At 41.9% G+C, this 25866-nt stretch overlaps 1 protein-coding gene across 1 annotated transcript in view; it reads left to right on the top strand.

Moving 5' to 3' along the window:
• Nucleotides 1-710: 710 nt before the first annotated feature.
• AMMECR1L (AMMECR1 like) overlaps nucleotides 711-25866 on the top strand; it is a 50475-nt gene continuing 25319 nt past the window's right edge. The window contains exons 1-3 of the mRNA XM_073673037.1: nucleotides 711-865; nucleotides 15602-15928; nucleotides 20851-20961. Coding sequence (XP_073529138.1) covers nucleotides 15615-15928; nucleotides 20851-20961 — 425 coding nt within the window. The 5' untranslated portion in view covers nucleotides 711-865; nucleotides 15602-15614. The remainder of the gene's footprint in view (nucleotides 866-15601; nucleotides 15929-20850; nucleotides 20962-25866) is intronic.

Genomic DNA, 25866 nt, shown 5'->3' on the forward strand with positions numbered 1-25866 from the left:
CCCTAAAATTTGTAAAGTGCTGCGGAGTATGTTGGCGCTATAAAAATAAACTATTATTATTATTATAATGCCAAGAGTGTGCAAAGCAGTCATCAAAGCAAAAGGTGGCTACTTTGAAGAACCTAGAATATAAGACATATTTTCAGTTGTTTCACACTTTTTTGTTAAGTATATAATTCCACATGTGTTAATTCATAGTTTTGATGCCTTCAGTGTGAATGTACAATTTTCATAGTCATGAAAATACAGAAAAATCTTTCAATGAGGTGTGTCCAAACTTTTGGTCTGTACTGTATATAATTATTAGTGCAGAGTGTACTTTAATGAGAAAAAAATGAACTTTTAAGAATTTACCAAATGGCTGCAATGAAACAAAGAGTGAACAATGTAAAGGGGTCTGACTACTTTCCGTACCCACTTGTATCTCTGCATGTTCGAATTTACTCCAATATTCGGATCTCACTCGGCCATGCAAGTCGATGAATCAGAGAAACCATCGGATGACATCTGAGTGCAGTCCGATTTCCGTGTGTGTGTGTGTGTGTGTGTGTGTTTTGCACTGGATAAGCCCCATACTCGGTGTAGCACAGCGCCCTCCCGCGGCCGCCATACTCCACCTCCTCATGGATCACTCTGTACACGCCGCTCCTCTCCGCTCAGGATCTGACACGCCACGTGAAGAAGCTTCGCCCAGACTCTGACTCCTCCCAGCCAACACATGTGACCAACCACATGGTCATGACGTCATCAAAGGTCCTTTAAGCCACTAGGTTCTAGCATCTACCGGCCGGTTCGGTTCGGCTGCGGATGGCAGAGTCCGGCCTGAGGGCTGGAGACGACACGGAGCCGGCAGTGGGCAGAGCGGGTGAGATCCTGTATATGTTGCACATTAGACGCGTCCAGCAGCCGGCGCCTCCCGCCAGACATTACTCATCTACTGCAGATGATCAGTTACCTGCACTGATCGGGGCTGCCGGCTGATCCGACCTCCGGAGTCTGTGTGCCGCCTGCTGACACATGGCTGCTCCATCGCCACTGACCACAGGTGGCACCATAATATGACCCAGAAGTTACAGTTTGGTCATGGAGCAGATGATGGGCGGCAGAAGGCTCACCATGGTGGGCTAGTGTTATGTTAAAGGGGTCCTCCACATACAGCAAAGCGACCCCAGAGCCTGGCGGGCATATGAGGTAAGGACACCAGCTGGTACTCACCCTCCCCCTCTCCAGTTCCGGTCTCTGTTTTTTTTTTTGCTGCATCAGTGACATCATGTCGACAGCACACATCACTGCTGCAGCCAATCACTGAGCTCAGTAGTGATTGGCTGCAGCGGTAATGTTTGTTATCGACCTGATATAATCCCGGGAACAAAAAAAAAACACAGACTTGAACAGCTGGGAAGGGCAAGTACCACCCAGTGTCCTTACTTTCCATGCCTGCGGTCCACATTGCTGAAAGTGGAAACCCATCCAATATAATAAAATAATGTGATTGTTAGGTCTGCTGCCGACAGACCACCACTATGTGGTTCATTTGGGCATATAGATATGAGAGGTTGAGGGTTTAGGACCCCTGTGATCTCTGTTAGGCTGTCTGTATACCGACCACAATACCCGGACGGACCCCAGAAAGTCACAGCCATGTTGGCCAATTGTGGACTGTGTACGGGCCATGACATACAGGGGCCTGAGCCCACCTCTGCCGGAGTGGAGACACTGCAGGACCCTGGGGCCCTGCCTGTCTCCATTATATGGCCGGCTTACATGCTCTTGGGTACGTGCACACAACGCCTTTATTTCAGGTGGATTCCACTCAAAAAACACCTGAAAATCGCCAACTAAGGGCATAGAAGGATGAACATGTGTGCTGCGCTGTGACGTGACGACGGCGCGCTGCGACGACTGCCTGCTGTGCTTGTGCTCTGTCTTGTCAGTGTATTTTAACTACTTCAGGTTTCCAAAGCAGCTAGAAGAAGCGACCTGACCGGTCTGGTGTTTTCCCCTCTGAAGACTCTGTACTTTACACAAGTCAATGGGACGGGTCAAAAGCTGCTCAGGATTCTTTTTATGTAATTTGTCAGCGTTTTTTTTGCTTGAAAAAACACCAGCAGTATCTTTATTGTTTTGAAGGGAGTTTAAAAAAAAAACTCCCAAAAAAACACTGTAAAAATGCTCAAAAATTATACCAGATGCCAAAAAACGTTGCTCAAGGAGAGGAAACAATAAAGGCATGCTAAACGAAGACGCTTCAAGAAAAGCTGCTTTTGTCTGGAATTTCTTAATTCTCAAGTGTCTTCCTCCTGTAAAACTCCTTAGGTTCACTAGAAAAAAAATGTGTGCGCTTAGGGAAGGTGCACATGAGTGTAGATTGTCTCATCCCAAATAATCGGGTGGAGTATGCATATGATACTGCTGTCAGGGTGTGGGGGTCAGTGTCAGCTTAGTGTGCTCTGATTCTCTCGGATGTGGAGAAGATGGAGGAAAAAAAATGTCTCCATCTTCTCCATTTTATGAGTGTGCAGAAATCGGACTGCACTCAGATGTCATCTGATGGTTTCTCTGACTCATCGACACCGAATGTCGGAGCAAACTCGAACATGCAGCGATTTTTTTTTTTTTTTTTTTTTTTTTTTTTCTCCCTAGTACAAACTCTGTCCAAGGAAAAAAATCGGACATGTGCACGGCCCCATAGAGTAACATTGGTCCGAGTGTGATCCGATGTTTTGTCAATCTCAACTACACCAATAATACAGCCGTCTGCCCTTAGGGTGCTGTGTCTGCAGGGATAATGAGGACTTGTCTGCAGCCTCCCCTCAGTTATAGGGTCAGAAAGCTGCTCGGGTGAAGATTGAGCTTTATAACCTGTCAGACAAGCTTGTCACAGGACACAGTGACAGGTTTTCAGTAGTAAAGTGTGAACACAAGTATGAGAGCCTCTCCAGTGGGTCTTAGGTCTCATTCAGACGTCCATTTTTTTTTATTTTTAATTATTATTTTTTTCTTCTGAGAAAAAAACAGACCACTCTTTATCATTGCTCTGGATAACATTTTCATCAATTTATTTTTTTTGTCCCTTTATCTATTTTTGCCTCTGTTTTTCTTGTATGTCCCTCAGAAAAGTTCGAGCTTCTCTTACGAATAGTGTGACATTAACCTAATATGTATGTGATCAGTATTTGTAAGCCGAAACCAGGAGTGAGTGAGAAATACAGATTAAAAAATGCAGATTAAGATCTCAGGAGACGAGATCTCTATGCCGAAATCTTAATCTGTGCATGCTCTGCTTCTGGGGGCCATTTTCCCAATGTCCACTGCATTGTAAACCAAGGCTGTGGAGTCCATTTTGGTGGAGTCGGTATAAAATGGACCGACTCCGACTCCTAAAATATATAATAAATTGGGTACAGTAGTTCAATGCAGTTTGTGGGGAATATTTTTTCTTAAGAATTTGAGAAAGTTCTGAAATGTCCTATAAATGTCTGTCCTATTCCTGATCTAAGGGTCTAGACTTTGCGGTGATGAATCTGTGCTACAGTAAATTTATCTCTTAGACATGAGCCATGTATGAGGGAGTTGGAGTCATGGAAATTGAGAAGTTGGAGGTTTGGCTTACCTACTCCACAGGCCTGTTGTAAACCATGGGAAGTGCGGGGACTCTGGCGAAATTTTGTGACAGCCCGGGGCCCATCGCATCCTCGCACCACCGAACACCCCCTCCTCCCCGCATCATCACTTAACTCCTGCCACTACCAGCTTCCTGCTGCAGCGACCCAGCCTCCTGTGACCCTACACCACCGCAGCCGCCCCCCCAGTAAACTACTGTAAAGGCGGACTATAAGATGCACCACCATTTTATTAAAAAATGTTTTCCTATTTTTCTTCCCAAAATGGAGTGAGTTTTATGGCATCTTAAATCCACAAAATACATTATATTGTTATTTTTTATATTTTAAAAATTACAAAAAGGAAAATGGGCTAATGCAAAGTATGGTCACCCTGCATGGTTAGTACCTAGCAGCACCCCCTTTTTGAAGTATCACAGCTTGTAAATTCTTTTAGTAGCCGGCCAGGAGTCTTTCAATTCTTGTTTGAGAGATTTTCATCCATTCTTCTTTGGAAACTTCTTCCAGTTCTGTGAGATTCCTGGGTCGTCTTGCATGCACTGCTATTTTGGGGTCTAGCCACAGATTTTCAGTGATGTTCAGATCAGGGGACTGTGAGGGCCATTGTAAAACCTTCAGCTTACACCTTTTGAGGTAGTCTATTGCGGATTTTGACATGTGTTTAGGATCATTATCCATTTGTAGAAGCCATCCTCTTTTTAATTTCATCTTTTTTACAGATAGTGTTATGTTTGCATCAAAAAATGTAATCCATTCTTCCCTCTACCCTTGCAATGTTTCCCGTGCAATTACCTGCAACACAGCCGCAAAGCATGATTGATCCACCCCCATGCTTAACCCCTTTTGGTTTGCACGTTAATGACCAGGCCAATTTTTAAAATCTTGACCACTGTCACTTTATGAGATAATAACTCTGGAACACTTTAACGAATCCAAATGATTGTGATATTGTTTTTTTTATGACATATTGTACTTCATGATAGTGGTAAAATTTCTTCTATATGACTTGCGTTTATTTGTGAAAAAATCGGGAATTTTGTGAAAATTTTCAAAATTTTAATTTTTATGCCCTTAAATCAGAGCGATATCTCACACAAAATACTTAATAAATAACATTTCCCACATGTCTACTTTACATCAGCACAATTTTGGAACCAAATTTTTTTGGGGTTAGGAAGTTATAAAAGGTTAAAAGTTGACCAGCGATTTCTAATTTTTCCAGCAAAATTTACAAAACCATTTTTTTAGGGACCACGTCACATTTGAAGTCACTTTGAGAGGTCTTTATGACAGAAAATACCCAAAAGTGACACCATTCTAAGATTGAAGTATGGATAGCCTCTGTATTAGGCAAGTATTATTCTTACCCACTGGTTCCAGGATACAGGGGCATAGCTTCAGGTGCTGCTGCGCAGCTATTATGAGGAATACGGTACGTACTTGTCCCTGGTCATGAAAAGCAGGGGTGTATGGTATTAGTGTGTAATCATATCCTGCGCTGTGTTAGAGGAGAAAGTGTATGTGTTTATTTGGGACAGTTTTATAGGTCAGGTCTTTACGCATGCGGCGATACCAAATATGTGTACTTTTATTGTTTTGTTTTTTTTGTCATTATAATATTTATTTATGGGTACAGTATATTTTTATTTTTTGGGGTTATTTTTTCAATTTTTTTGAAAAAAATTTTTTTTTCACTTTCTGACACTTTTTTTTTTTTTTAAACTTTTACACTTTTTCCCACTATGGGACTTTCATTTTTTTGTAGGCTGATCACTTGCATAAGGATGAAGCATCACCCCTTATGTTGTGCAGGCTGCAGCCCCTACACACACAAGTTAGGTAGAACGTGCACTGAGCACAATTTATCTAACATGCTGATGTCTGGTGACCCGGATGTCATCATGACAACATCGGGTCACCATAGCAACTATTCGGACCCGGTATACACTGCACTATACGCCGGATAGCAGGTAAGAGGCGCGCTCTTACCGGTGCCTGCACAGGAAATGCTGCGATCGACTTAGAGGTTAATGTGTGGAGCGGTGCGGCACCACTCCTGGCACATTGTCACAGCTGACACCCGGCGGTGATCGCACCAGTACCGCCTCTGTGCAGGCACAATTGCCAGGGTGTAATAATGCGTATCTCGTTCAATAGGCCCAGGGCGCAGATACGTATTATTACGCCCCACGTCAGAAATGGGTTAATGGTTGTCTAGATGTTCTTTTCCTGAAATTCTGTGCAGGTGGCTCTGAACAGTAGAACAATGCACTACAACTCCAGAGTCTGCTAAATCTTTCTGAAGGTCTTTTGCAGTCAAGCGCGGGGTTGTGATTTGCCTTTTTAGCAATCCTATGTGCAGCTCTCACTGAAATTTTGCTTGGTCTTCCAGACCTTATCTTGACCTCCACTGTTCCTGGTACCTGCCGATTCTTAATTATATTTAAAACTAAGGAAAGGGCAACTTGAAAACACTTTGCTATCTTCTTAAAGCCTTCTCCTGCTTTGTGAGGCTCCATCATTTTCAGAGTGCTAGGCTGCTCCTTAGAACTACCCATGGCTGCTGTTTTTAGCACAAGGTTAGGAGGCCTGTTTTTTATAAAGCTGGGAAATTTTCATCACCTGGCCTTTCCTAACGATGGTATTGAACAAGCCATAACCCTAACAGGCTAATTAAGGTCTGAAACATTGGTCAACGTTTTCTGAGTACAGAAATCTCCAAGGGTGCCCAAACATTTGCATCTGCCCATCTTCCTTTTTGTCACTTTTTAAAATGTAAAATTCTATATAAATTAATATTTATTTAATTTTTCTTTTTTGAGGGGGGGGGGGTGGTGGGCTAAAATACAAAGGAAATGTGTCATCTTTAACTTTAGCCCTTTTGGAGATCATTTAATCTTAAACTTTGCTTATCTGTTCACAATAACAGTAATTTTGACCAGGGGTGCCCAAACTTTTACATGTCACTGTATTCTTTGATTTACTCTGGTGCAGCCCTACTTGTGCACCCAACAGGCAGGAGTGTCGAATATCTTCTTGTTCATTTTTTTAAAATGTTTTGGCTTTTTTTTTTGTCTAGGTTCAAAATAAAACTATTTCCAGACTGCCCATAGATGATAAACGTCTGGGTGGTCCGTGTTCTACTCTGCAGTGATGTCCTAAAACGTCACTGCATAGTATATCATCTGCGTGATATTGTGCAGCTGCAGGAGGGGGGAGTCTGCTGTCAGACAAAGCCAAAGTCCCCGCAGAGAAGGCAGAGATATTTTTCACTCTTTCTACCTTCCCTATCACTGCATACATAGCACTTACAGTCCTGCTCATCGTTATTGGCACCCATGAAGTTTAAGTACTTAATGTGGAATATCTCCTGAAAAAAATGAATCAAGTGAAACAGGTATTTTGTGTAGAAGTGTGTTAAATACAAAAGAGTAAATGATAAACAATAATTTAAAACCAAAAACAATTTAAGGGAAAATAAAAAATCTTAAAGCTTGCTGTGTCACTGGCCCTTTACATTAATTTAGTATGGAAACACATTTTGACTCGCCTATAAATCACAAAAGAGATTCTCCTGTGATTAATTGTCGGTGCCCATGTGACATGAATTAGCCAATGAATGATGACTTTCGTGTTTTAAAAATCCACATGGTAGGCCCTGTTCCTTTGTCACAATGGTGAAGACAAATGAGTTGTCTGCGGACATCAGATCTGATATTATTAGCAAACACAAGACTTCCAAAGGGTATAAGGCCATCTCCAAAGACCTTAGTATCCCAGTTTCAACAGTGCTCAATGTTATTAAGAAGTTTTCCAAGCATGGAACCGTCAAGAACCTCCCTGTACATGGAGGAAAGGGGAAAATTGACAAGAGATGTCTTTGAAGGTTGGTGCGAATGGTGGAAAAACCACCACTTCAAACATCTAGAGACCTGAAGGCCAACCTGGAACAGTCTGGGGTCATGGTTTCAACACGAAACATACGCCGCACACTAAACCAAGCAGAGCTTTATGGGCAAACGCTAAGGAAGAAACCATTGTCAAAGAAAAGACATAAAAAGGAACAACTGATCTTTGCCAAAGAGTACCTTGACAAACACAATCCTTCTGTGAAAATGTTCTGTGGACAGATGAAAGAAAAATAGAGCTTTTTGGCAATGCATGGTGGAGGATCCATAATGCTGTGGAGTTGCTTTGCTGTGTCTGGTACTGGAGGCCTTGACCGTATCACAGGAATCTTTAAATTAGAGAATTATCAAGAGATTTTAGTGTAACCTGTTCTATCCAGTGTAAGAAAGCTTGGTCTGAGTCGAAAATCATGGGTCCTCCATCAAGACCATAACCAAAAGCACACATCCAAAAGTACAGCGGAATGGCTGAAAAAGAAAAAATGGATGGTTTTAAAATGACCAGCAATGAGTCCTTACTAGTGATGAGCGAGCGTGCTCGTTTAACCCTTTCACTGAGCATGCTCGGGTGCTTACCGAGTATCTTTGGTGTGCTCGTATATTATGATCCAGTCCCTGCGTCTGCTTGATTTATGGCCATAAGACAGCCTGAACACGTGAGGATTCCCTAACAAACAGGCAATCCCTGAATGTGTTTAGGCTGTCTAACAGACGTAAATTATGCAGACATAATATACGAACACACCAAAGACACTTGGATAACACCCGAGCGTGCTCGGTGAAAGGGTTAAAAGGGCACGCTCACTAATCCTGACCTCAATCCCACTGAAAATCTTTGGGGTGGACTGAAATCTGCCATTGGGAAAAAGAACCCTGCAAACATTCAAGAGCTTGAACAAACTGCAAAAGGAAGAGTGGGAGAAAATTCCAGCTGAGAAGTGCAAGAAGCTTATAGATGGCTGCAAGAAACGTTTTGAAGCTGTCATCAATGCCAAAGGGTGTGCAACCAAGTATTAATTAGGGGGGCAACCAAGTATTAATTAGGGGTGCCTTTATTGCTGCACATGCTGTTTATTCTGTTTCTTCTTTGTTTTTCAACTTCCTTGTTGCAATTTCAATGTTTTGTTGTATTACTTTGGACCACTAATTTAAAAAATCCTGAGGATATAACTTTGGTACATTTCCATTTATTTCTGAAGATATTGTATGGCCTATGAAAAATAATGAAGGGGTGCCAATAATGGTGAGCAGCACTATAACAAGTGTGTGTATACAGAATAGGAAGTGCTGACAGCACTAGCCCCTCCTCTGGACCCAGTGATCACGTGTTCGCTGTGTGTAGTTGAGGGACCTGGTGCTGTCAGGTCCTCAGAGACCCAGTCAGCTCTGCTATGCACCAAGGAGGCTGAATTTTCACTGTTACTGGGACTAATATACCAATATACCAGCCCCAGTTACAGGGAAAATCCAGTAAAAATTAGTATTTAAATGTGGTAATGCTCCCCAAAGTTTTTTTATGACCCTATGGTGGGCACAATGCGTGAAAGTGAAATAAATGAAAAATAAATAATAAGCAGGAAAATCCAAATGTTTGTTACTAGCCCCATCCCTGTAAATAAAAAAACAAAACAAAAATATGTCCTTCATATATAAAAATAATTGTTTCGGCAAGAGGAACAAATTTAATAACATATTTTTTGTGGTCATAGGAAAAAATATGAAAAAACACGCACGTTTCCTTTATTTTACCAAAAGGCATAAAAATTAGGCCCCACATATTGCGAAATAAAGATGCAAAAATTATAGCAATGTGCAAACGAGAAGCATTTTTACAGCTTTTAAATCACACATACAGAAAAAAAAAATTGTCTGGTCAGGAACCGGGTTAAATTGCCCAATCTTGAACTGCTTGCATTGAAGTAGTGTATTTTTTAAAGAATGCTTATCTATAACAATTAAATTAGGCCCAGTGTGAGAATGGTATGATTTAAATTTCCTTTTTGGGTAAATGGACACTTATCTATTTATTTAACAGCTTTGGGCTCGATCTTGAGCCATGGTGACTTGATGGATGAGCAATCTGTAGGAAAATTGATCTTGTGCAAGCCAGTCCACAGGGTCTTCTCCGCTGTTATCTTGATAGTACCAAGCCATCAGATTACCGGTCTTCCTCTTCGCCTGGTTCCTTCTATTCTTCCAACCTTGATGTCCTTCTCCAGTGATTGCTCTCTTCATATGATGTGTCCAAAGAAGGCAAGTTACAGCTTGGTAATCCTTGCTTTGAGTGACGTGTCTGGCTTGATTTGTTCCAAACTTGATTTGTTTGTTCTTCTTGCCATCCATGGTATTGATAACATCCTCCTCCAGCACCACATTTCAAAGGTGTTATTCTTTTGTTGTCTTGTTTCTTTACTGTCCAGGTTTCTCATCCGTATGTTACCACAGAAAAGATCAGAGTATGTACGAGCCGTGTCTTTATCACCTGTGAAATGTTCCTCGATTTGAAGATCTTGTCCAGTGATTTCATTGTTGATTTGCCCATAGCTATTCTCCTATTGACTTCCAATGTCGTCGTTGCATCTTGAGTAATCATTGATCCGAGTAGGTTGAAGTCCTTTGCAACTTCGATTCGTCACCGTCCATCTCAAATGTGTCCCCCTCATACCTGGCAGTAGTAAGTATCTTTGTCTTCCTTGTATTGAGTAGGAGTCCCATGTTCGAGCTTTCCATCTTCACACTCCGTAATAAGTCCTTCATTCCTTCTACGCTTGTTGCTATCAATGTTAAATTGTCTGTATTTAAGAATGTTGATGATTTGTCCAGGAATTTTGATTCCTTCTTCTTTTTCGGCAAGTCCAGCCTTCATAAAAATAGCTTCTGCATATAAATTGAAGAGGAAATGGTGATAGGATGCAGCCTTGTCTGACACCTCGCTCTACTTTGAACCATGCAGTGTTCCGTTCAGACTGCTGCTTCTTGGTCAATGTAAAGGTTCCTAATGAGGCTGATCAGATGGTTTTGCACACCCGTATCCTTCATGGTATTCCAAAGTTTCTGGTGATTAACACAGTTGAAGGCTTTGCTGTAGTCGATGAAGCAAAAATAGAACTCCTTGTTTGTAGTCTTTGTCCTTTTCCATTATCCATCTATTTTTAGCAATTACATCTCTTGTTCCTCTGCCTTTTCTGAGTCCTGCTTGTTCTTCTGGCAGCTCTTTGTCAAAGTAAGGCTGTAACCGTCTTTTTATGATCTTCAGTAGTATTTTGCTGCCATGAGGTATGAGTTCAATAGTCCGATAGTTTCTGAATAGGAATAAACACCAATCTTGTCCAGTCCTTAGGCAATTTACCAGTTGTCCATATCTCTTGACACAGGCGTGTGATGACATCAACTGCTGCATTAGCAGATTTAATTAGCTCTTTTGCAATATTGTCACATCCAGGCGATTTGTTGTTTGACAGAAGCTTTATTGCGACAATGAATTTGTCTTTCAGGATGTTCGGCTCTATAATTTTCAGTCTCAGTTTGTTTCGATATCACTGAGTCGTTCTTGTAGAGGTTTTCCGTGTATTTTTTCCATTTTTCCTTGATCTGTTCTGGCTCAGTTAGTTTGTTCCGTTGGCGTCTTTCAACATGCTAACTCTTGGTTGAAACTTTCATCGTATCTCTTTGATCTTTTAGGTATGCCTTCCTGGTCTTGCCCCTAAGATGTTCACTTTCTATCTCTGTACATATCTTTTGGTAATAAAGTTCTTTGTCTGCTCGAATGGCTCTCTTTAGTCTTTTACTGATGATGTCTGCTTCCTGCTATTTACCCTTTTGCCTTTTTTCTTAGATGATCTTTTATGGTCTCTTCAATTAACCATGGCTGCGGGGGTCTCTTCTGCCCCTTGTTTGTCTTACTGGCTTCTTCAATAATAACAATAATAATCCTTATGTGTGTCCATAATTCCTCAGGCTTTCTTTCATCCGTGTACTGTGATGCAAATCAGTTGTGCAGACTGTTCCAAAAAACCTTTGGTATGTTGGTCAGATTGAAATCAAAAGTTCATGATCAGTTCCACAGTCAGCTCCTGGCCATGTTTTCACGGTAATAATCGACGAACTCCATCTTTGGCAAACACATATGTAGTCAATCTGATTCTTATAGGCCTCATTCGGTGATGTCCATGTATAGAGTCCAACCTTGTTTCGTTCACAAAGTCCAAAGATTCTAACAACAGTTCCATGTTTGCCATGTTTATCTTGGTTCGCTAATTCCGAGTAAGTTGAGTCCTGTTCTGTATATTTCGGCTTTGACGATGTGGAGTTTGCCTTGGTTCATGGTTCTTTACATTCAAGTTCTGAACTTTATGATATCTCTGCAGCTTTTGATCTTCCCTTATCGACCAAGAAATATCCGCAAAAAGACATCCTTTCAGCTCTGATTTTGGCCCATTGTGAGCATTGGTCATACTCTAGTCAACAATTGACTCTTCTCCAGTAGCTTGTTGAGTGCCCTCTGACCTAGGGGTGCATTTTCCATTCCTTTAGTTGTACTCTCCATCAACTTTTCTTGGCATAATACGAAAGTAGATTGCCAGGCCTCTCAACTGCACAGTAATGGGGCACCCGTGAAGAAGCCACACTGAATCAGCTTTGTATGGTGTCAGTACAAACCGCCTCATAACGCAACGTCCTGCTTTTGACGTTGGCGCTGGGCAGTTTGCTTAGTTTGGCACCTCAGTTGAAACCTCTCCGCCTCGGGTGTCCCTGATGGCAAAATACACAGCAGGTGACATATATTTCAACAGCACTGATCCACAAATATACACATACACAGTACAGACAACAAATACACAGTATTGGCAACAAACACATACATGTGTACTATGGACACTAGCAGTAATAAATTTAATCAAATCTTATAAGCAAGCTCTAATCTGGTCATTGTGTATGGAAGGGGAGGAAGGATGTGGTAACATCACCTATTGTGAATGGTGGATATTGTGTTAGCTACTGTGTATAGAATTGTTACTGTTCATTGTAATCTTGTCTGTGATGATAATGAGACTGCTGAAAAGGGATCTGTACAGAATAGGAACTATGATCCTAGTATAATGCATAATGGCCAGAATAAAAACTGCAAGAGTTTAAATTTATTTTAATAAAAATAGTGATACAGATGATTAATAGAAAAAAAAAAAATCTTTTAGACATACATTTAACAAACTTTTATTTAATCAATAGTTAATTTTTTGATGATGCATTCCCTTAAAGGGAATTTGTCCTGCAAATCATACTGTTCAAACCATGGGCTACATGATTGTGGCCAAATTTATTTTTCTATGAAACTTTGCATTGTTTCAGAAAAAATTATAGATAGAAGATCCATCTGGGGACCCATAGTCAGAGACCAGACTAGTCCGGCATTGCTGTAGGTGAATGGCAGGTCTATGGCTATGAACACATGGCAGAAGGCAGTCACCTGGGTGGCGCTGGTAGAAGATGCCTCGGGATGGCGCTGGATTAGTCTCATCTAGAGTTATGGTCCCCAGCTGGATCCTCTAACAGAATCTCATAGATGCTGCCTGTGGTTTGGGCTGCATGAATCAGATGACTGGTTCCCTTTAAACTGGAAACAATAGTAGAAAGCAGGTTACATTGTTTACTTGTTTGAACCAATTTTTGAAGTGTCATGCAAGTTTTAAAGGGGTTGTCTGGTTTTAGGGTACAAGTCTGCAGTCATTCCATATGACTGCAGACTTGTGAATCCTCCCAATGCGCACTGTATTCTTCAGGAGTGGACGCTCATGTTACCACAAGTATGCAATTTGCATACTTTCAGCCACACTCAAATTAGACTTGTCCAGTCTTGATCAATACACTTGCATTGAGCGAGGCCACGCACATCTAGTCGGCACGTGACCACATGTATGCAAAGCATATACTTATAGTCATGCGCCTCCTGCTCCCAGCAATGGGGAATTCTCAGAGGCACAATGTGAGAATTCACAAGTCTGCAGTCATCGACTGCAGACTTGTACCCTAAGGCCAAACAACCCCTTTAACAATTTTTGTTCAGAATAGATGTTAATAATCACTATTTTGCCAATGGACAGACAAAAGGTGTTGTCCTACTACCAGGGCTGTGGAGTTGGTAAGCCAAACCTCCGAATCCTCAATTTCCATGACTGACTCTCTGACTCCCTCATACATGGCTCATGTTTAAGTGATAAATTTACTGTAGCACAAATTCATCTCCGCTAAAAGTCTAGACCCTTAGATCAGGAATAGGACAGACATTTATAGGACATTTCATAACTTTCCCAAATTCTTATGAAAAAATATTCCCCACAAACTTCATTGAACTACTGCACACAATTTATTATATATTTTAGGAGTTGGAGTCGGTCCATTTTATTCCGACTCTGACTCCACCAAAATGGACACCGACTCCAAGACTCTGACTCCGCACTCACAGCCCTGCCTACTACTTAAAAAAAAAAAAAAAAGAAAAAGTTGCAGCAAGTGCTTTACAATAACAACAAAAATTTAGCACTTTACTTTCCAATTTCTTACCAACCTAGTGTCCTACAAGCTGCTAGCGATGACATGCTATAGTGGAATGTGAAAGCTCACCGCAGTGCTCATGTGCCACATGTGCTGGCACCACTAAGGCATGATGATAGGACCTCAGTGGCTTGTGTATATATAGACCGGTAGGGACCGCCAGTGCATCTGTGCTAGGTCAGCAAGGAGTGAAGAGGTGTGCAGCGCTTTTTATAATTTTTTTTTTTTTTGTGTGTGTGTGTTTTTAAAGAATTTATTACTTCTCTCCCCCCCCCCCCCCCCCCCAAAGCATAGGCAACCTCTTGTTACCTGAATGTTAACTAAAAATCCGTGCAGAGTAAGTTCCTAAACTTCTATGGTGGCTATAGGCAGACAGAATTTTATTATTTAAAGGGTTTGTCCAGTTAAAGTACCACTCCAGCATATTTTTTTTTTATTTCACAGCTGGAGTGGTGATGAAAATCCAAGTCCCCTGCCCCCTGTCTGCTACTCGGCTTCCCCTGTCTGCTACTCGGCTTCCCCTGTCTGCTACTCGGCTTCCCCTGTCTGCTACTCGGCTTCCCCTGTCTGCTACTCGGCTTCCCCTGTCTGCTACTCGGCTTCCCCTGTCTGCTACTCGGCTTCCCCTGTCTGCTACTCGGCTTCCCCTGTCTGCTACTCGGCTTCCCCTGTCTGCTACTCGGCTTCCCCTGTCTGCTACTCGGCTTCCCCTGTCTGCTACTCGGCTTCCCCTGTCTGCTACTCGGCTTCCCCTGTCTGCTACTCGGCTTCCCCTGTCTTCACCTTCTTTTGCCGACGCTCCAGTCTTTCTCCTGCAGTTGTGACCTGCCGGCTGCTCCAGTGTTTAATGGAGCTGCGCGGAGGTCACTAATCAATGTGGGTCTATGAGAGCTTCGTTCTGGCCTTTTTTTGGCTCTCATAGACTGGCATTGAGAGTTTGTGATGTAGCTTCTGAGTTCTGACCAATCAGAAGCTGCGCTCACAAGTGGGCGCCGCAGGACTGGAGCGGCCTCGAAAAATGGTGAAGGCACCTGAGTGTGAGCATATGACCGGGGGTAGGGGACTTGCGTTTAAAACACCACTCCAGTGGTGAAAAAAAAAATGCTGGAGTGGTGCTTTAAACAAAAATGCTTAAAGGGGTATCCTATTTATAGCAAGTTATTACAAATCCACAGAATAGGAGAGAACTGCTATATGGTTGGAGGTCCTGCTATCTCTAGCAGTTTCATATAGATTTCATGGGGTGATAGTTCTCATGCACAAACACTGCTCCATTCAAAGAGGGAACATCAGCCACCCATTCTGACGGTTGGTGGGAGACTTGGCAGTCAGACTCCCACCCATCTAATAGTCATCAGTCTTCAAAAAATTCAATAGATTACTTTTTTTTTTTTACAGAAAAATAACATTACAAAAAAAAATTGAACTGCCATTACAAATCAATCTAATCAGAGCGTTCTAAATAGCAGGTGAAGAAGTAATTGCGTCATACTAACGTTTCTACTCTGTCATGTGTAGGGTGTACCACAGAATGGGGAAGAGACGCTGCGTGTCAACTACAGAGAATAAGCCATCTTCAGGCTGCTGTGGTGTAAAAAAGCCCAAACTGTGCCCTTCTTCTGCTGGCAGCGTTCAGCCCCCAGTACCACATAACTGCCAGCCCCACGAGGACAAGACGGTGGGGCCAGGTGCTCTCACCCCACTCTCCCGCCCTAATGGGACCACAAGTGGAAGGGAGCAGTTGGTGGTGACAGCTGAAATGGGCTGCTACTGCTTTGATGTTCTTTATTGTCATCTGCACTGCTTCCCACAGCCACGTCTGCCACGTTTCACCAACGACCCCTAGTAAGTGATAAGTTAAAGCTATATTTCTCATGCCTGTTACAGATTGGTAAAGTACAATATTGAAATATGTTGCTATATACAGGAAAAAAACATAATTTTGCCGTGATTTCTTAGATGATTTCTACATTAGATGCGTAATGGAAAAGGCCAAAGAATACAACAAGGAGAACTATTTTTGCTTCATTGACTACAGCAAAGCCTTCGACTGTGTTGATCACCAGAAATTTTGGAATATCATGAAGGATATGAATGTGCCAAACCATCTGATCAGCCTCATTAGAAACCTTTACATTGACCAAGAAGCAGCAGTCTGAACGGAACACGGCATGGTTCAAAGTAGAGCGAGGTGTCAGACAAGGCTGCATCCTATTACCATTTCTCTTTAATTTATATGCAGAAGCGAACTTCAGGAAAGCTGGACTTGCCGAAAAAGAAGAATGAATCAAAATTGCTGAATGAATTATCTACAGTCTTAAATACGCAGACAACACAACATTGATAGCAACAAGTGTAAAAGGAAAGAAGGACTTATTGCGGAGTGCCAAGATGGAAACCTCGAATATGGGACTGCAACTCAACACAAAGAAGACCAAGATATTGACTACTCCCAGGTATGACTGGGACATCTTTGAGATGGATGGCAACAAACTGCAAGTTGTAAAGGACTACAACCTACTCTGATCAATGATCACTCAAGATGCAGCGACAACACTGGAAGTCAATAAGATAATAGCTATGGGCAAATCAACAATGAGGTCACTGGACAAGGTCTTGAAATCGGGGGACATTTCCCTGGCGGCGAAGACACTGCTCATACAGTCTGTTTTTTTTGTAATAACATATGGATGTGAAACCTGAACAATAAAGAAACAAGACAGAAGAATCAACGCCTTTGAAATGCCGTGCTGGAGAAGGATGCTATCAATACCATGGATGGCAAGAAGAACAAACAAAACTATTTTGGAACAAATCAAGCCAGACATATAACTCAAAGCAAGGATCGACTTGTCTACTTTGGACACATCATACAAAGAGAGCAATCACTGGAGAAGGACATCATGGTCAGCAGAATAGAAGGAACAAGGCGAAGAGGAAGACCAGCAACCTGATGGCTTTATACTATCAAGATAACAGCAGAGAAGACCCTGGTGGATCTATCTAGGCTTGCATAAGAAATATCTTCCTACAGATTGTTCATCCATCAAGTCGCCATGGATTGAGATCGAGCTGAAGGCCGTTAATAATAATAATAATAATAATCATAATAATAATCATAATAATTCTCATATGACAGGCCATGTTCAGATCTCCTGGAAATGTTTGCTGTGGATTCAGCCGCAGATTTGTGCTCGTCACTTGTCTGCTCCATATACGATTTCCATACTTACAATCTTATGATATTTGCCTTATCCACTTCTTCTCCCAATTGAGTTTATTAAGAGAAGTGGAGGAGAAAAAGGTTGGCACATGATCGGCTGTATGCAAACCACATGTTGAGCCGTTGTGTAATGAATGCCAGGAGTGTAAAAACATCTGAATCCTAGAAACAGCCGAATCCTAACAGTGAGTACATTACTCACTACTAGGAATCTACATCTTAGAGTCCCAGTCAATGTCCCTTTTAATATCCTCCTAACAGCTCTGAAGGTGTCCACTGCCTAAAATGCAAATAGTAAATATCTTAAAAAATGTATATATTAATGCTGGTTGGAAGGGTTAACCATCTGAAAATGAATTGTAACCTACTTTTTTCTACATTTTTTTTTTATTATTCTCCTGTAATTCGTCAAGAGTTTTTTTCACCGCCCTTCGCAGGGAACACCTTGAAATACTGTGGGGTGCCCCCGCCCCCTCTCGAATAAAACTGGAGTCTCTGTTTATCTTTCCTTATTATTTAGTAGGATGGTTGCTATGTTCCTCTGAATACAATCTGCTAGAGTGGTGGGTCCTGAATAAATATTACAGGGTTTCCTCCTTAGAGGTACATTATTCCCTGAAGAAGCTATGCGAAACATGCATTTACAGTGTGGACAGTATCCTTTTCTTTTTGACTTGTACTGCCGATCTTCAATTATTTCTTTATTTTTACTTGCTTATGTAGCGCCACTAATTTCTACAGTGCTTTGCAGAAAAAAATCATTACTGTCCCCATAGGGACTCCCAATCTAAGTTCTCTATCAGTATGTCTTTGGAGTGTGAGAGGAAAGCAGAGAACCTGGAAGAAGCCCATGCAAATACGAAGAGAACATACAAACTCCTTGAAGATGTTGTTGGATATGAAATTGTTGTTCTCGTGTTTTATGTATTTATTTTTTTTTTTAACCTTTATTGGATTGTCAATTTGATGTTAACAAAATATTTTCTACTCTTATGAATATCTAATTTATTTTTCTGATGTAATGAAGATAAGAGCCTTCTTTTTTGGTTAATCATCTCCCAGTCAGTCTGGACCAACACAGTCTACGATGTCTGAGTGTCCGCCTCCAGTGGGCATACACTCTTGAAAATGATGCACGGCAGAGCGCGCGTTCACTCTGCCAGCACCATTATACTCTATGGCTCCATCAGCGCATACGTCTGAATCCCTTTTTGCGGGGAGTTAAGACGTAAGCCCTGACAGAGCCACCGAATTGGTGCCGGAACTCAGTGTGAAAGCCCCCGTAGTGACGTTGAGAGTGTGCTATCCTGTTCTCCATCCGACCCCTGGTGAAGAGGCTAAGGGGTCTCCACATACACCTCTGTGGCTGAATCCACGCTTTCCTCATCTAAGAACTATAGCAGGGATTGAATTCTGGGGAGCACACGGGATGTATTTTCTATGTGACATTGTAGGGAAGGGATATGAGCATTCACTCTTCGGACACTGTGAATTGTGGCATACAGCCAGAGCACACTTTGGGTATTGGTGATCTCTCGGAATCTCACCATCTTGGAAGACCTAGCTCAGGTCACAGGCTTAGCTTCTCCACCACCCATCTTTAATAATCATCTAACAAGAAACGTCATAAGATCTGGGGACGATGAATAGATGCCTTCCACAAACTCTTTATACACATTGCCCACCCCATGTGCAGTTGAAACCATAAGTTTACAAAGAAACAACATGACATCATCATATGGACAGTCCAGAATTGTTTAAATGCATAGTAATCTTATTGACTGTAAACTTTTGACTTTGCCGTAAGTAATAAAAATGCCTTAAAACATTCTCTCCCTCTCGTTATTCTGGCATTTGGCAAATATTAAAAATGATGGTAATCCTAATTGACCTAAAACGAGAAAGGTTTATTCTGATTTCATGACAGATATTGAGAAAAACATGCATATGTGTCATTTTATATAGTGTATGCAAACTTCTGGTTTCAACTATATAGCTACACTACTTTTTTTTATTTATACTCCTTTTTATGTCTTTTTTTGGCCCCGATTGGGGTATTCTAATACAAGGTTGTTGTAAATAGATGGTATCCACCCCAGATGAGGTTCTTTATCACAATTGTGGTTCTGAAGAATGTATGCCTTTATTAGAACGCTGGTTATATTCTATCTGTAACTCATTCCTCTTGTATGGACAAGCTGTATTCTCTTTTATTGTAACCATTTGTACTTTTATTGTTCCCGTACAACTTTTTACTAAAGCATTTAAAAGAATGTATGCATTAAAGAAGATCTGTCATGGCTGTTTTAGGTAAATATCTGTAGTCCCCATGAAATAGAAGGTCTAGATCTGGGTCTTTCCTTTCATAATTCTGCATTGAACAGTTCCTCTGTTATTTCTTTTCGAAAGTTATGAATATAATTACAACTGGGTGTCACCATTCCACTTGTCAAAGGGGCGTGTCCCTGCACAGTCTGACCCTGTCAGCACTGATTGGACTGTGACTCTCCCCAAACTGTTAACACCCAGTTGTCAATTCAAAATCTTTTAGTAGGACTAACAGAGGAACGGCACAATGCTGAATCATAAGAACTGATGCTCCAGAATGGTTATTTTTATGGATTCAAGTAATTACTAAAACAGGAGGTCTAAGGAAGAATAATTCTCCTTATGCAAAGTCAGCATGTGACCAGGCTCGTTAAAGGGTCGATATTGAGTTTTAGGATTGCTACATCCAATAGGTGGCGGGACAGCTCACAGATTTGGTATCCTATACTTGCATATAAAATTTAACCTTTAATATATATCTTAAAATTAGACACCGTTTGATACGATAAAAACAACAAACCACACTATCAGAAAAGAAGGGGAGTGCCTTTCCCTATTATGGCACTATCTTACCCTACCTTGCTGCGGAGGTTGGCACCCTATATCCTGCGCAATGTAGCAGCTTATGTATATTTTTTTACCCTACCATTTGCTAATGGTTCGGAAATAATTCTATTGTTTGTACCTTGCACTTTAACTTTTGGTCACTATAGGGTGATATAGGGAAAGCAGGGTGAGCCGTCGGTGAGCGGGGGCGCCATTGCGCTGGATATAGGGTGCCAACCTCCGCAGCAAGGTAGGGTAAGATAGTGCCATAATAGGGAAAGGCACTCCCCTTCTTTTCTTCATTTGCACTGATAATGTGGTTTGTTGTTTTCATGGTATCTAACGGTGTCTAATTTTAATATATATATTAAAGGTTAAATTTTATATGCAAGTATAGGATACCACATCTGTGAGCTCTCTTGTCTATTGTTGGTGCCAAGTAATTTGAGTCTTACTGTGATTTCCATCCAATAGGTGGCGCTAGAGCCCAAGTCCTCTTCCTGTCTGAAGAAGCTTTTGCATACTCACTAGTCACGCCACCTGCCTGGTCTCCTTTTCTTTTTATCTTTTTGACATTTATGTAGTGAGGTCAGTTCTTTATGTTCTGTTATATTTAATTTGGACTTAATCTTACTTTACCTATGTCTTTTTTCACTTTTCTCATTTCTAGCCCTCTTTTTGTCACATGGAAGGCTGGACGTGACAAGCGTCTTCGTGGCTGTATTGGCACTTTTTCTGCCATGAACTTACACTCAGGACTCAGGGAATACACCTTAACCAGGTACTTTAGACAAAATAAAAACATTTACAGTGCTCATACCCCATATATAGGGTGTGCAAACATATTATAAAACATGCATCTGTACAATATTGTAACTATAAGACCACTTGTCTGTAGTAACTGGACCGAAACTGTGCTGATACAGTGAAAGGAATGACTTTTCAGCAGTTGCACCATGCCATTATCTTACTGGTTTGTGTTTAATTCAAATTTTCACGTGTTATTTATTAACTACTTCTGAACTTTGTATAGTTTAATGTTCATTTAGCATGAGCTTTTTTTCTCCTCGTTCTTCGGGTGATTGCCAGCATAGTTTACTTGTGTGGATAATCGGAAAAGAGTTTTTTCCTACAAATGCTCCACAATTATCTTTTAATCTAAATGCACCATAAGAGCCGTCCCAATGTGTTCCAGTGTCTGATACTGGGGAAATAAATATATATCATAGTCAGTCTTTTGTTCCACCAGGAGTTAACCTCTGACAGATGTTGTTGTTGTGTTTTTTTTTTTTTTTTTTTTTTTTTCCCCTCTTTCTCAATGGTAACACGCACACATCCATGACTACAAGATTTTTAGTTATCTGTGTAGGCTGTAAAAAGAATCTCCACCACTTAGAAATATACGATGAGGTCCAGAAGTATTTGGACAGTGACCGAATCTCCGTGATTTCAGCTCTGCGTGCCACTGGTTTTGGATTTAAAATGAAATAACTGAGATGCAATTGAAGTGTAGACTTTCAGGTTTAATTAAAGGGGTTGAACAAAAATATCCTGTGAAACATTTAGGATTTGCAACCATTTTTCTCCAAAGCCTCCTCAATTCCGGGGCTCAAAAGTAATTGGGAAAAACTAACTTTACCATAAATAAAATGTTTAATTTTTAATACTTTGCAGAGAATCCTTTGCAGGCAATGACTGCCTGAAGTCTGGAAGCCATGGACGTCACCACACAGTGGGTTTCCTCCTTTGTGATGCTGGCCTTTACTGCAGCTGACTTAATCTGTTGCTTGTTTTTGGGGTTTTTTCTGCCTTAAGTTTTGTCTTAAAGGAACCTGTCAGCTGATACATGCTGTCCAAACCGTGTGCAGCATGTATCAGCCACTGACTGTACGATCCCAGCCGTGTATGTTTGTCTCTGAAACAATGTGGCATTTCAGAGTAAAACATACTTTTAATAGCCACTGGGGACCGAGCTGCACTATTGACTAGCTGTACAGGCAGGTTCCCAGCGGCTTCTCCCAGCCCGCTCACAGTGACTGACAAGCTTCTGTCTATGTGCGCGTATAGGCAGAGACTTGTCAGTCACTGTCAACGGGCAGGGAGATGCCGCTGGGGACCTGCCTGTACGGCTAGTCACGCACGCGGCTCGGCTCCCGGCACCTAATGAGGCTATGTGCGCACGTTGAGTATTTGGTTGCAGACATTTTTGCAAGGATTCTGCATCTCTTGGAAGCAAAAACTCTGCGGAAAAAACACGCGTTTTGCCGCAATTTTGATGCTTTTTTGCATGCAGTTTTTGATGCGTTTTTGTACAGCAATCATTGCTTTTTGGAGCTAAGTAAAGATATTTGAAAAAAAAAAAACGTGGGACCTCGCTGTAACCCTTTGGATTACCGTCGGACCTGGGGTGAGTATATTTGTTAATTTAAATGATTAAAGAATGTGTCTGTTGTATTTCAAATAAAGTGTTTTATTCTCTGTGTGTGTGTGTTTATTTAACTTTTTACTTGCAGGTTTAGTAATGAAGGTGTCTGGTTGACACCTCTTCATCATTCAACCTAGTGCTTGGTGTCAGCGACACCTAATCTCATTACTCCTAATCCCATTACTCCTAATGCCATTCAAATATGAAGTGTCATTTCTGGGGCAGCTGAGGGCTGCCATTTTTAGCCTAGGAAGGGGCCATTAGGCCAACATGTTCCCTGGCTATTAATAACAGCTCACAGCTGTTTGGTTAGCCTTTAGGCTACGTCCTCACGATCAGCAACCAGCAGCGCTGTGGACGCCGCCTATTTTCGCTGCGTCCAAAACACTGTGTCCTAATGCCGCACTTGTTTTGTCAGTACATGCGGATCCACCGCATGTAATGAGATTGCAATCAGTCAAAATCTCCAGCAGAGATTTCTGTAGCGTCTCCACTACAGAAATTGACATGCTGCTGGTGAGTTTACACAGCATCAAAAACAAGAACAGTGGGCATGGGATTTCCTATAAATGAAATAAAATGAAGAATTAAATTGAAAAAAAATGGCGTGGGCTCCTGCGTCATTTTGATAACCAGCGGAGGGAAAGCTGACCACTGTTGGCTGATATTGCTAGCCAGGGAAGGGACCATTAGCAAAAAATGTTCCCTGGCTATTAATAACAGCCCACAGCTGTTTGCTTAACGTTTACTGGCTAGATTACAGGGGGACCCCAGAAAAAAATTGACACAGGGTCCCCCTATAAAATCTAACCAGCAAAGGCCAAACAGACAGCTGTGAGCTGATATTAATAGTAGGGAAGGGGCCATGGATACTGGCCCCCTACGAGGCTAATAATATCCGCCCTCAGCGACCCCAGAAATGGCGCATCCATAAGATGTGCCAATTCTGGCGCTTAGTCTCAACTCTTCCCAGCTGCCTTGGTGCGGTGGCAAGTGGGGTAATAGGGTTGGGGTTCATGTCAGCCTTGTATTGGCAGTGGACATGAAGCCCAGGTTAGTAATGGAGGGAGTCAATAAGACGCCCCCATTAATAACCCCATAGTAAAGGTTTTTAAATAAACACACGGCCTGAAAAAATCCTTTATTTGAAATAAAAGTCCAATCGATTTTAATCAGTTATTTAAAAATAAAAAACACCGTATACTCACCTAACGCCTAATCCGCTGAAGCCATCGTCCCCTATAAAAAACAAACAACCAACCATATCCCTCACCTGTCCGACGTGGTGACATAATCCACAGTTTCCCATGAAGATCTGGGTCACTTCTAGAGCAGTCACATCAGTAATCACTTGTGTGACTGTTCTAGAGGACAGCGGGCTATACACTGACAGGAGTGTAATCACTCCTGTCTCAGTGTATAGCGCTGAGCTGCCTGGACAGAGGTCAAATGAGTTCATCAGCTGATGAGCTCCAGTGACCTCACTTACTGCACTGCTGCGTGAGAAAATTCTCATGCAGCATCGGTGCAGTAAGTGAGGTCACCGGAGATCATCAGCTGATCATCAGCATGTGACCTCTCTCCCAGCAGCTCAGCGCTATACACTACGGGAGCGATCACTCCTGTCAGTGTATAGAGTGCTGCCGGGTGATCTGATCGCCATGGGACACTTGGGATTACGGTGGATAGGTGAGTATAATGTGTTTTTTTATTTTAACATTCATTTATTTAAACTTTTCTTTTTTTCACTGCGAGCACAGACACCGGCTGATGACAGCTCCCATCAGCGGCGCCTGCTCTCGCTATTATCAGCGGCAGCAGCCATAGGCTGATGGGAGGAGTAGTCTTTCATCAGCTGACACCTGTCACCCTTGGTCAATTCTTTGTGAGTTTTGCCGCATTTTTGACCCATTGACTTCAATTGAGTCAGGCAAATCCGCAAATATTATTATTTATTATTATAGCGCCATTTATTCCACGGCGCTTTACATGTGAAAAAGGGGTATACATACAAAAACAATTACAATGATCTTTAACAAAACGTGACGGCGACTGGTACAGGAGGAGGAAGGACCTTGCCCGCGAGAGCTCAGTCTACAAGGGATGGGTGAGGATACAGTAGGTGAGGGCAGAGCTGGTCGTGCAGCGGTATGGTGGAGCGGTGGTTACTGCAGGTTGTAGGCTTGTCGAAAGAGGTGGGTCTTCAGGTTCCTTTTGAAGGTTTCCACGGTAGGCGAGAGTCTGATGTTGGGGTAGAGAGTTCCAGAGTAGGCTGGATGCACGGGAGAAATCTTGTATTCGATTTCTCGGAAAGAGGAGATGAGATGGGAGCAGAGAAGAAGATCTCGTGAGGATTGGAGGTTGTGTGCAGGTACAGTACAGACCAAAAGTTTGGACACACCTTCTCATTGAAAGATTTTTCTGTATTTTCATGACTATGAAAATTGTACATTCACACTGAAGGCATCAAAACTATGAATTAACACATGTGGAATTATATACTGAACAAAAAAGTGTGAAACAACTGAAAATAGCTACCTTTTGCTTTGATGAATGCTTTGCACACTCTTGGCATTCTCTTGATGAGCTTCAAGAGGTAGTCACTGGAAATGGTTTTCACTTCACAGGTGTGCCCTGTCAGGTTTAATAAGTGGGATTTCTTGCCTTATAAATGGGGTTGAGACAATCTGTTGTGTTGTGCAGAAGTCTGGTGGATACACAGCTGATAGTCCTACTGAATAGACTGTTAGCTGCTTTTTTCTTGCCATAATACAAATTCTAAGTAAAGAAAAACGAGTGGCCATCATTACTTTAAGAAATGAAGGTCAGTCAGTCCGAAAAATTGGGAAAACTTTGAATGTGTCCCCAAGTGCGGTTGCAAAAACCATCAAGCGCTACAAAGAAACTGGCTCACATGAGGACTGCCCCAGGAAAGGAAGACCAAGAGTCACCTCTGCTTCTGAGGATAAGTTTATCCGAGTCACCAGCCTCAGAAATCGCAGGGTTACAGCAGCTCAGATTAGAGACCAGGTCAATGCCAAACAGAGTTCTAGCAGCAGACACATCTCTTCAACAACTGTTAAGAGGAGACTTTGTGCAGCAGGCCTTCATGGTAAAGTAGCTGCTAGGAAACCACTGCTAAGGACAGGCAACAAGCAGAAGAGACTTGTTTGGGCGAAAGAACACAAGGAATGGACATTAGACCAGTGGAAATCTGTGCTTTGCTCTGAGGAGTCCAAATTTGAGATCTTTGGTTCCAAC

The sequence above is a fragment of the Phyllobates terribilis genome, unplaced genomic scaffold (genome assembly GCF_046119375.1).
Source record: "Phyllobates terribilis strain yellow unplaced genomic scaffold, ASM4611937v1 Scaffold_3__8_contigs__length_932513732, whole genome shotgun sequence".
Lineage (NCBI taxonomy): Eukaryota > Metazoa > Chordata > Amphibia > Anura > Dendrobatidae > Phyllobates > Phyllobates terribilis.